Consider the following 12,305-nt stretch of genomic DNA (forward strand, 5'->3'; position numbering starts at 1 on the left):
TATGTTCTTTGGTTACCTGGCAACCGGCGGCTGGGCGGAGTTACAGTCAGCCATTGGAGGCGGCGATTGTTGCGTGCGGCGGCGCGAACAGTCAACGGGAGTATCGCGGTTTGTCAGCGGCGCCGCTGGGTGGCATATGGGAGCGGAGCGCTACTTCCGACAGGCTGGCAACGCTGACCTCGTGGTAATTTCGGCCCTGTTAGAGCGAAGGAGTCCTGTTAAATGAAGCTCTTCTGGACATGAACATTTGGAAAGGTCGTTTTTTTGAGCGGTGATAATCCCTCCCAGGTACGGCAGTTAAAGGATTTTAGGAGATGAAAGGAAACTAAAGAAAAAGCTGGCTGCAGACGGTAGTGTATCGGTCGGCTTATTATTAATTTAGCCTCTGTGCTGCAGGATTATTTTTACACCTGGTCCCTTCAGTATATGCGGAAACGATTAGGGAAATCTCCTGAATTAATCCGTCAATCTTCTAGTATAAATTAGTTAAAATAAAGATTAGGAATAATTTGAAGATCTGGTAAATTATCAGGAAGTAACATTACCAACAATGCTATCAACCAGTGCTTTCCTGTGCAATCTACAAAAAAAATTAGCACAAGGCTGAATGGGTCCAGTCAGAAGCAGTTGAGATGCTCTATTGTCTACGCAGCCTAAACATGGCACGAGAAATAGTTACTTTTTTTTATAGAAAAATCTAGCTGCAATTCCTCTTGTAAATGTTTACCAGCCAGAGACAATAAATTAAATATTTATATCCCTAAGACCGCTATAATTTAAAAAAATTAAGAAACCATTATTTCAGGACACGATCAAGGTTGAAAACAATAAGAGAATGTGATAATTGAATGGCTTTATTTTAAAAATCTGAAAATGGTTTGGAAAAAAGAAAGACAAGGAAGTGAGTCCTATGTTTTGATGTCTATAGAAAGAATGAGTTTGAGTCGGAGATTGTGATGAGTTGTCGGGGGGCGGCTGAATTCGATAACTCCTGAAACAGGCACACGGATTGCGATGGGCGATTAACCAGCGCCCGTTCAATGTACAATACTGCAGGCAGCACGCAACTTTGTGCTGCCTGCTCATTTACATAATTACAGCATGCAGCCAGGGCTAACTGCACTGTTCAGAGAATCATAGAAATTTACAGCACAGAAGGAGGCCATTCGGCCTATCTTGTCTGTGCCAGCTTGACTATCCACCCTAATCCCACTTTCCAGCACTCCAGTCCTTAGCCTTGTAGGTTATGGCACTTTAAGTGCATATTCAAGTACTTTTTAAATGTGATGAGGGTCTCTGCCTCTACCACCCTTTCAGGCAGAGTTCCAGACCCCCCCCCCCCCACCCTCTCGGTGAAAAAAAATCTCTTCAAATCCCCTCTAAACCTTTGACCGATTACTTTAAATCTATGCCCCCTAGTCATTGACCCTTCTGCCAAGGGAAATAGGTCCTTCCTATCCACTCTATCTAGGCCCCTCATAACTTTATACACCTCAATTAGGCCCCCCCTCAGCCTCCTTTTCCAAAGAAAACAACCCCAGCCTATTCAATCTTGCCTCATAGCTAAAATTCCCCAACCCAGGCAACATCCTCGTACATCTCCTCTGCACCCCTTCTAATGCAGTCACATCTTTCGTCTAATGTGGTGACCAGAACTGCACGCAGTATTCTAGCTGTGGCCCAACTAGTGTTTTATACAGTTCAAGCATAACCTCCCTGCTCTTATATTCTATGCACCGGCTAATAAAGGCAAGTACCCCATATGCCTTCTTAACCACCTTATTTACTTGTCCTGCTACCTTCAGGGATCTGTGGACATGCACTCCAAGGTCCCTCTGATCTTCTGTACTTCAGTTTCCTACCATTTATAGCGTGTTCCCTTGCCTTGTTAGCCCTCCCCAAATGCATTACCTCACACTTCTCCAGATTGAATTGCATTTGCCACTGTTCTGACTAGTCCATTGATATCTTCCTGCAGTCTGCAGCTTGCTTTCTTCAGTATCAACCACAAGGCCAATTTTTGTATTATTTGCAAACTACTTGATCATGCTGCCTACATTCAAGTCCAAATCATTGATATATACCACAAAAAGCAGAGGACCCAGTACTGAGCCCTGCGGAACCCCACTGGAAACAGCCTTCCAGTCACCAAAACACCCTTCGACCATTACCCTTTGTTTCCTGCCCCTGAGCCAATTTTGGATCCAACTTGTCACTTTGCCTTGGATCCCATGGGCTTTTACTTTTATGACCAGTCTGCTATGCGGGACCTTATCAAAAGCCTTGCTAAAATCCATATAGACTATATCAAATGAACTACCCTCATCGACCCTCCTTGTTACTTCCTCAAAAAATTCAATCAAGTTAGTCAGACATGACCTTCCCTTAACAAATCCATGCTGACTGTCCCTGATTAATCCATGTCTTTTTAAATGAAGATTTATCCTTCCCTCAAAATTTTTTCCAACAGTTTTCCCACCACTGAGGTTAGGCTGACTGGCCTGTACATAAGAACATAAGAAGTAGGAGCAGGCCATACGGCCCCTCGGGCCTGCTCCGCCATTCAATAGGATCATGGCTGATCTGAATCTAGACTCGCGTCCACTTCCCTGCCCTCTCCCCGTAACCCCTAATTCCCTTATCTGCTAGGAAACTGTCTACGTTTTAAATTTATTTAATGTTGCAGCTTCCACAGCTCTCTGGGGTAGCAAATTCCATAGATTTACTACCCTCTGAGTGAAGAAGTTCCTCCTCATCTCAGTTTTGAAAAGGCAGCCCCTTATTCTAAGATTATGCCCCCTGGTTCTAGTCTCTCCCATCAGTGGAAACATCCTCACTGCATCCACCCGATCAAGCCCCCTCACAATCTTATATGTTTCGATAAGATCGCCTCTCATTCTTCTGAACTCCAATGAGTAGAGGCCCAACCTACTCAACCTTTCCTCATACGTCAACCCCCTCATCTCCGGAATCAACCGAGTGAACCTTCTCTGAACCGCCTCGAGAGCAAGTATATCTTTTCTTAAATATGGAAACCAAAACTGCACGCAGTATTCCAGGTGTGGCCTCACCAATACCCTGTATAACTGCAGCAAGACTTCCCTGTTTTTATACTCCATCCCCCTTGCAATAAAAGCCAAGATTCCATTGGCCTTCCTGATCACCTGCTGCACCTGCATACTAACTTTTTGTGTTTCATGCACCAGGACCCCCAGATCCCTTTGTACTGTAGCACTTTGCAGTTTCTCTCCATTTAGATAATAACTTGCTGTTTGATTTTTTCTGCCAAAGTGCATAACCTCACACTTTCCAATCTTATATTCCATCTGCCAAATCTCTGCCCACTCACTTAGCCTGTCTATGTCCTTTTGCAGGTTTTTTATGTCCTCCTCACTCACTGCTTTCCCTCCCATCTTTGTATCGTCAGCAAACTTGGATATGTTGCACTCAGTCCCTTGCTCCAAATCGTTAATATAGATTGTAAAGAGTTGGGGTCCCAGCACTGACCCCTGCGGAACACCACTAGTTACTGATTGCAAGCCCGAGAACGAACCATTTATCCCAACTCTCTGTTTTCTGTTAGATAGCCAATCTTCCACCCATGCCAGTATATTACCCCCAATCCCGTGATTTTTTTATCTTGATCAGTAATCTTTTGTGTGGAACCTTGTCAAATGCCTTTTGGAAGTCCAAATACACTACATCCACTGGTTCCCCTTTATCCACCCTGTATGTTACATCCTCAAAGAATTCGAGCAAATTTGTCAAACATGACTTCCCCTTCATAAAACCATGCTGACTCTGTCCTAATTAAATTATGTTTATCGAAATGCTCTGATACTGTTTCCTTAATAATGGACTCCAACATTTTGCCAACCACAGATGTTAGGCTAACTGGTCTATAGTTTCCAGCTTTTTGTCTACTTCCCTTCTTAAATAAGGGTGTTACATTAGCAGTTTTCCAATCTGCTGGGACCTTTCCTGAGTCTAGGGAGTTTTGGAAAATAATCACCAATGCATCCACAATCCCTACCACCACTTCTCTCAAGACCCTAGAATGTAGGCCATCAGGTCCGGGGGATTTATCCGCCTTAAGTCCCATTATTTTACCGAGTACCATCTCCTTAGTGATTTTAATTGTGTTTAGCTCCTTCCCCCCGCCCCCCCCCCATTGCCCCCTGTTTGTCCAGTGTTGGGATATTTTTAGTGTCCTCTACTGTAAAGACTGATACAAAACATTTGTTCAGCGTCTTTGCCATCTCCATGTTCCCCACCATTAGTTTCCCGGTCTCATCCTCTAAGGGACCAACGTTCACTTTAGCCACCCTTTTTCTTTTTATATAGCTGTAGAAACTCTTGCTATCTGTTTTTATATCCCTTTCTCCCTTTTTTTAAACAATGGCACCACATTAGCAGTCCTCCAGTCCTCTGGCACCACACCTGCACCCAGAGAGAATTGGAAAATGATGGTCAGAGCCTCTGCTATTTCCTCTCTTACTTCTCTTAACTGTCTGGAATACACTTCACCCCGGGCCTGGGGATTTATCCACTTTCAAAGATGCTAAACCCCATAATACTATCTTTCACTATGATTATTTCATCTAATATTTCACACTCCTCCCTGATTGCAATGTCTGCATCGTCCCTCTCTTTTGTGAAAACAGACGCAAAGTATTCATTAAGAACCATACCCATGTCGTCTGCTTCCACACACAGGTTACCTTTATGTTTCCTAATAGGCCCTACTCTTATTAGTTATCCTCTTGCTCTTAATGTATTTATAAAACATCTTTGGGTTTTCCACTGTTGAGCGGCTAGCACCAGTTAAAGCTAGCCTGCAACTCTTAAAGGGGAGGTGCATTGTGGCTGGGGCAAATGCTGGAAGTCATTGTACAATTAATTCTACCTGGGAAATACTCAATGATGGCACAACATGGGAGAGAGTGGGCTCCACGGTTTCCCGACACTGCATTGGAAGCCTTGGTGGAGGAGGTGGAAAGGAGGAGAGATGTGCTGTATCCACAGAAGGCCCTCCAGACACACGCTCGGAAGGCAGTGGGAGCAGATATTCATGGCAGTCAATGCCAAGAGTCAAGCTCCAGGGACCTGGATGCAGTGTCGCAAGAAGTTCAGTGACCTCAAGGTTAGTGAATGCATCTTCAAATGCCATATCCTACCAACTGCACCCCTAGCCTCTGCCACTGCTCAATGCACCATACCTCCATCATTCACCTACCAACGATCTCTATCAATCAGGAATCATACCTAACATTCATAGCTTCACCTCACCCTCACACACTGAGCACAGTTGCAAGCCTCACACCCACATCTCACAGCTTGTACACACTGACAACTATTCAACCAACAGATTGCACGGCATTCACCCTCCCTCTCTCTCTCTCTCTCTTTTGCAGGATAAGGTGGCACACAACGGGAGGCAGCAGGAGCTAACCGGTGGGGGACAGGCGCACTTGCATGTCCTAACCCCTATGGAGGAGATGCTGCTGAACGGCCAGCGGTGGGGCGACGGTATCCTCATACTTGATCCTCCTCATCGCATCCCACTTCCCTCTCATCCCACAATCTCTTCTGATTTACAAGATGCACCTCTTGCTTTCCCCCTCTCCCCTCACCACAACCTTACCCTTATGCCGTTCTCATTTCAGATACCCAAGAATTGCAACCTGGCCAGGTAGTGGTGGAAGAGCAACAATACAGTGATGATGAAGGCACAACGTCACTCGATTTCACACTCGCAGCCATCAGTTCAGATACTGGATACTGGCTCTGCTTTTAATTTAGAGGACAGCATAGAGGTGGGAACTGCACGTGGTGAGACACCGTGCACGAGTCAGAGCCGGGGGAAAGAATAACGCAGGTGCTAGCTCACAAGAGGGCGAGGTCGCACACGCGTTCTGCTGCAGAGGACTCTGATGAGCACATCGATGGGGCAGGCTACAGAAGAAGGCTGATGGGTATGCACAATGAAATGCTTGGTGCATTGCGAAGCCTGCCAGAAAGCCTGCGTGCAATGTCGAGGAGCATGGAATCCGGCACCAACTTGGTACAGGGCTTTGTACAGAGCTTGGAGCCCATCCTTTCCAGCATGGAAGTGGTGGCCAACTCCATTAGTGCACTTGTGGACCCAACCATGATGCAGCGTCTGCTGGCCGATGTCTCCGTTTCCATTGCAGCACAAGCAGCAGCTACCCAATGTCTGAGTGCTGCAGTGGAAGCTCAGACTGCTGCCATCATGGCTCTGGATTCCAGTATTCAAAGGGGCTTGCAGGGTGTCACAGCAGTCCAGCACTTTGTTCTCTAACAGATTACAAGGATTGCTGAGGCCCTGTCCCAGGGGATTGGCAGTGGCTCCATGGAGCACGAACCTGCTGTCCTCTTTCAGGATGACAGCATTCGTACTTCCCACCACTGCCACTCCGCCAATGCCCTTGTTGTCGCCTGTCAGTCAGCCAGCCCAGACTGCAGCCGCCCATGCTGAGATGGTGCAGTCTGCAGCCGAGCCTTCTAGGCCCAGAGCTGCTCGAGGTCATCCTCCAAGAACATCTGCTGTCTCGTCCACTGAAAGTCAGCAGCCTTCCAACAAGCATACTGCAGCCACCAGGGTAATACTGCCTAGGAGCACCAGGACAGGCAGAGGCACACGGAAGACAGGCACTAAGGGAATACATAAGGGTGATTAGTTTATGTTTGTATGCAATATGGCATGATTTAATTTGTTAATTTGGTTTGAAATGTTTATTTTGTGGAGGCTTTTATTTTTGCATTGTGGCCAAGCAGTCGCTATGATGGTCAGTGAGGAAGGTAAGATGTGGTTGGTGAATGGAGAATTGGGGTTGCTGTTACCAGTATCACACGCGGATGAGTTCTTCACAGACAGCCCAGCCAAAAGAGGGCCACCCTTTGCCAGTTGCCACCCTTTGGTTTGCCATGGTGGTTCAAATGCAGGTGGCACAGCGGACTGCCACAGAATGAAGGCATCATGACTGCTGCCAGAATACCAGGCATTGACCTGCATGATTCGCTGCCTATGGTCGCACATTGGACATTGAGGGAGTGGAATTCCTTTCAGTTCTGGTACATGGGAGAGTTGGCATGCAGCGCCTGCAAAATGATGTGCATGCAGTCACTGGCACCCCGCAGCATGGGAAAGTCTGCAATCCCAGCAAAGCCGCTTGCTCGCTCCGCCTGCTGCGAGAGAATGAAATGTAGTCGGCTCTCTTTGCATAGAGAGCCTCAGTGACCTTCCTTGCACAACAGTGGACGGCAAACAGCGAGCTGTAGTAAATATCGCCAACTCCAGCCTAGACGGAGCCCGAGGCATAAAAGTTCATTGTCACAGTCACCTTCACAGCCACTGGCAATGCTTTGTCCTGTCCTGAAGTTGCAGTTGTGGCTCCAGCAGGTGGCAGATTTCAGTGAGGACATCCTTACTGAAGCGCAGACATCTTGCATGTTCCTTGCTGAGTTTCAGGTAGGAAAATTGCTCCCTGGGCAGATATGGCCTCCTGCTGAGAGCCCTTCTCTTTCCCCCCCACCCCCCTCCTTCCGGCAGCTTGTCCTGCTCTGCATGCCCTCTGTTCATTCTCCAATTCATGCTACATTCCAAGGGAAATTCCTACTAGTGCACCCATGTCTGGAAGCAAGTGGTTTGTGCAGAAGCCTTGAAGTCAGGAAAAATTTCTTCAGCATCTGCCACACCACTCCCTGTAGACTTTGGCAACTTCAAATAACTATAGAAAGCACCAAACACTTGCAGAGGAATACCAACAGCCAGAAGAAATCAACCAGCAACTAATCTGAAAGTTGATGATCCCTTTAAATAGCGCTGGTGTGGGGTCCTTCCTCCTGCTGAATGCATGTTGAGCTGTGCGAGGTTAAGAGGGCGTTAGCTGGAGCGTTAAGCTTCAAAATGGCAGCACTGGCGTGACTTCATGATCTGCCTGCTTTGCATACTTCCGGCTGTGTGCATGCTAATGTCCTCACCAATATGGCGTCTGGTGCAATTCGCCCCACAGAGTGCGTGCGGGCCACGGATGCCATTTTGGAGCTCTAAGGGCACTCGTAGCAACCAAAAAACGGCCACTACAGACCCAAATTTTGCGCCTTGATCTCAGCACAATGAGGATGTATGAAGGAATAGTCAGTAAGACTGCATATTGGAATGAGAAAAAATGTTCAGGAGCACTGACCATAGTAGTATCAATATAACGACAACAACTTGAATTTATATAGTGCCTTTTAATGCAGTAAAACATCCCAACGTGCTTCACAGGCGTTATTATCAAACAAAATTTGACGCTGAGCGACATAAGGACAGGTGACCAAAAGCTTGGTCGAAGAGGCAGGTTTTAAGCGTCTTAAAGGAAGAGAGAGGTTTAGAAGGGAAATTCGGAGCTTAGTGCCTAGGCAGCTGGAGGCATAGCCGCCAATGGTGGAGCCAAGAAAATAGGAGATGTGCAAGAGGCTGGAATTGGAGGAATGCAGAGATCTCAGCGTTTTAGGGCTGGAGGATGTTGGAGATGGGGAGGGGCGAGAGATTTGAAAACAAGGGAGACATTTTTTTAATTGAGGTGTTGCCGGACCAGGAGCCAATGTAGATCAGCAAGCACTGGTGATTGGTAACAAAAGGCATGGATGAGGGTTTCAGCAGCAGATGAGCTGAGGCAGGGGTGGAGTCAGGCAATGTTCCGGAGGTGGGAGTAGGCAGATGGAGGGGATATGAGGTCGGAGGCTCAGCTCAGGGTCAAATACGACCCACAGGAAAAGTTGCAATGAGAGGGTGAAATTGGAGGTCGAGATGAGAGAAGGATTGCTTGTCTGAGGAAGTTTTTTTTCCTTTTCATGTCCAAGAGTGTGAGAGAGTTATTGGAACCTCAACAGATATGTGATCAACATTGAAATCTTGGGTAAACGTGTGCTTTATAGAGTGCTAAAAGTTGTTGAGGGGGAAATTATGTGTCACAAAAGGGGAAACTGTGCTTCTTGGAGAACATTTTTTGCAGTGGCGATGATATGCAAGTTCCATTTGAAGTCCGAGGAGATGGTGAGAACAAGAATGTTCAGATTAAGGTGGGCTAAAGGTTGAAACATAAAAGGTAAGGGGTGGTAGCTGTTGGTTAGACATGCACAGGACATAAGTAAAATGGTTTTGAGTAATTGAAACGCACCAGATTTTAACTGCAATCAAAAGGCATGAATGGAGGGATTACGATGTAGGAATTTAGCATTGTTTTGGTACAAGTGGAGCTCCAAATAATACTGTCAAGAGATTGAACAATTTTTCAAATTATGATTTAAGGACCGATTTGAAAGTCTATAAACGAAACAATGAGAAATGATATATGAAGTGGTTTCTGCTGTTAAGATATAAACTGTTTTTTCTTGTTAAATACTTTAAATTGGGCCAGAAACTACCTGCTGCTGACCGGCTCTCAGATCTGTGCCAATGCTCCTCTTTTGCTAGGGGCCCATTAAAAACATTTTCTCTTCATTCCTTACATCTTTATACTTTTTTAAAAGAAAAAGGGAACGTAAACACACAAGGTGAAAATGATTGTAACACATGGATTTGTTCTAGGTCACCTGGTAGCTAAAGCACATTTTGGTTGAAACCCAAGGAGGAATGGGATGTGGTTGGCAATGTGTTACCTAAACTGTCTGATGATGGCTTGAGAGGGGGACTCTGGGGACAGATGTGCAATATATAATAAGGCATAGATATTTTCAATTTGTGTATTTAGTGATCTTAAAAACACTTTTTTTAGTACTGTGATTTGATTGTAGCCAACGTATGTCATTTTTTTGTTTTGTAAAGTTAGCTTTGTTTAGAATATTTTCTTCTGAAATTTTGATTTGTTATTAGTCCTGAAACTAAATAGTAATAAATTTAAAATACATATACTCCAGCCTGTTACAATTTGGGCCCTCTTCCCTCTTAAGCAAACTATCTCATCCTGATAGAGGCCTGTCTGCAAGTAATATAAACAAACACAAGCCTTCTCCCTTGAAGCTGGCACCTATACTCCAGTGTCTGTATATTTGCATTATCGACAGGTTCTCGAGCCTAAAGAACAAAGAAAAACGTAACAAAAAATAGCATACTTCCATCTTAAAAACCCCAGTTCCCTGGCCTCACTATAATTCCACACAATATATATAATAGAGGTTTCTTTATTTGAAATACAACAGATCCACATTTCTATCACACAGCCATAATTTATTAGTGTACCTGTGCAGTACTCAAAAGAAAAGTAGGCTATGGGTTTGCCCTTAACTTTAAATCTCCAGTGTGAGCTCGTTCACAGAGGGAAAATACAGAGGATGTGTCAGGTTGCTCCTCTTTTCTATTGTAGAATTTCCCAACATCATAACTTACAGGGTGAGTGGGTAACTTGTTCATAATTTTGCTTTGTAGTCACAATGAGAGTGTCAGCTTTGCCTAATCCATTCACTTCCTTGTTTTTAAAAACAGGGTAAAGTATCCAGAGAATGAAGAGTTTACTCGTCTTTGATTTTGATCACACAATCGTAAATGAGAACAGTGACACTTGGGTTGTGAGGTGTACTCCTGAAAAGAAGCTTCCAGACTGGCTTCGCAAAACATATGATGGAAAACACTGGAATGAATACATGAGAAGAGTGCTTGGTTACATTGGAGACCAAGGAATCAAAGAATCTGAAATGAAACAGGTTATGCAATCTATGCCATATATTCCAGGGATGGTTGATCTCCTGAAGTTCATTTGCCAAAGCAAGGATCAAGTTGACTGTGTAATAATTTCTGATTCTAATACAATGTTCATCAATTGGATCTTAGAAGTTACAAATAGCATCTTGGCATTTAACAGCATTCTTACAAATCCGGCAACTTTTGATGAAAAAAGTCATCTTGTAATTGAGAATTTTCATTCCCATAACTGTCCACAATGCCCTGATAATCTTTGTAAGAGAAAAGCATTAGATGACTTTGTTGCTGATCAACTTAAAGTAGGGGTACAGTATAAAAAAATCATTTATACTGGTGATGGAGCGAATGACTTGTGTCCCATTAAAGGGTTAAAGGAGTGGGATGTTGCTATGGTCAGAAAAGGGTACAAGTTAGAAAAACTGATTCATGAAATGGTTGATGCAGACTCTGGTTCTATACAGCCATCGATTGTGATATGGTCTTCAGGTAAAGAAATCCTATCGTATTTGAAAAAATGTTTGAAGACTTAAAGAAATCTCTTTTGTAGATTTGTTTGTAAACCTGCACAAACAAAAATCTGACTTTTAAGCCCACATTTTATTTTTATTTGATTTATAATTAAAGATTGTATCATTCATAAAATTATCACGATTACTGTAGGATGAAAACACTTTTCTTGGGCACTCTAATTTCAGCAAATTATCAGTAGCGAATAATGAGACTGGATTGACTTAGTTTTTCCACACAGTATGGCCATTGCACTCTTTCCCTATATCCTTACTTTTACATTGTTAAAGCATTCAGAAAGGAATTTGAATTGGTCAGGTACACTATTTAAATTATACTGCAGAACATTTTCCCCTGAATATTCTGGAATGGTGTTTAAATTGAATACACCAATATGTAATGTGCTTGTATTTTTTAATAATTAAAAAAAAAACTTTGTTCACATTAGGGGTGCTCTTGGAGGTAGAGAATGGTGCATTACTCAGGACTCTGAATATAAATATAAATTAAGCTTGTTTCATAAGTCTGCTAAACTTCAACTACATCAGCATTGTGGAACAAAGCACAGTTAGCTACCATTGTAAAACAAGTAGATATATATTTCAGTGGGCTGTTTGTGTACTGCACTGTTGTTTTTCTTGCTTATTAAGAGAATTGTGGTGCCACAGAGTGACTGTTTATAAATGTATAGTTAATGGTACCAAAATAGTCTGTTATTGGTTAGTTGAGCATGGGAGGCCTTTGCATAATGGCCGAGGAATTACATTTGAATCAGTGCTGTATTTCTAATTAGTGAAGCAAATTGTAAGAACTTTCCAAGTTCCGAGTTCTCTGGTTGGTTCTTTTTATGGTGTGTATCTGCAACAGGCTAGGATCTTGCATGCTATATATTTAAGGGAAGAATCTATTAATCCCCAGATGAACTTGTGTGATAGTGACAATTTTTTAAACACCTTGCCACTCAAATTACTATACCCATTGAATTTAAAAATGGGAACCAGAGCAATGATCAGCCTATGCAGAAATTAAATGTTTGTTCATAGTGTGAAAGTTCAGCACCTTTGTCTTGTGAACTTCAAACTGAATCTAC

The 12,305-nt window shown here is 43.8% G+C and overlaps 1 protein-coding gene across 2 annotated transcripts; it reads left to right on the plus strand.

Annotated features, from left to right (window-relative positions):
• The first annotated feature begins 62 nt into the window (after window positions 1–62).
• LOC147120776 (putative phosphatase phospho2) lies at window positions 63–12,299 on the plus strand. 2 transcript variants are annotated; one of them, XM_085978453.1, is made up of 2 exons: window positions 63–350; window positions 10,493–12,299. In XM_085978453.1, exon 2 carries the CDS (start codon window positions 10,510–10,512, stop codon window positions 11,236–11,238), a length of 729 nt encoding a protein of 242 aa, XP_085834579.1. In that variant the 5' UTR covers window positions 63–350; window positions 10,493–10,509; the 3' UTR covers window positions 11,239–12,299. The 2 variants fall into 2 exon arrangements, with proteins under 2 accessions (XP_085834579.1, XP_085834571.1); XM_085978445.1 differs by having other exon boundaries at window positions 66–288.
• Window positions 12,300–12,305: the final 6 nt, after the last annotated feature.

The sequence above is a fragment of the Somniosus microcephalus genome, chromosome 3 (assembly GCF_052327205.1).
Source record: "Somniosus microcephalus isolate GS21.2 chromosome 3, FLI_Smic_1.0, whole genome shotgun sequence".
Classification (NCBI taxonomy): Eukaryota; Metazoa; Chordata; class Chondrichthyes; order Squaliformes; family Somniosidae; genus Somniosus; species Somniosus microcephalus.

Coding starts and splice junctions, on each gene's coding strand:
- LOC147120776 (XM_085978453.1), top strand. CDS start 10,510: ATGAAGAGTTTACTCGTCTTTGATTTTGATCACACAATCGTAAATGAG.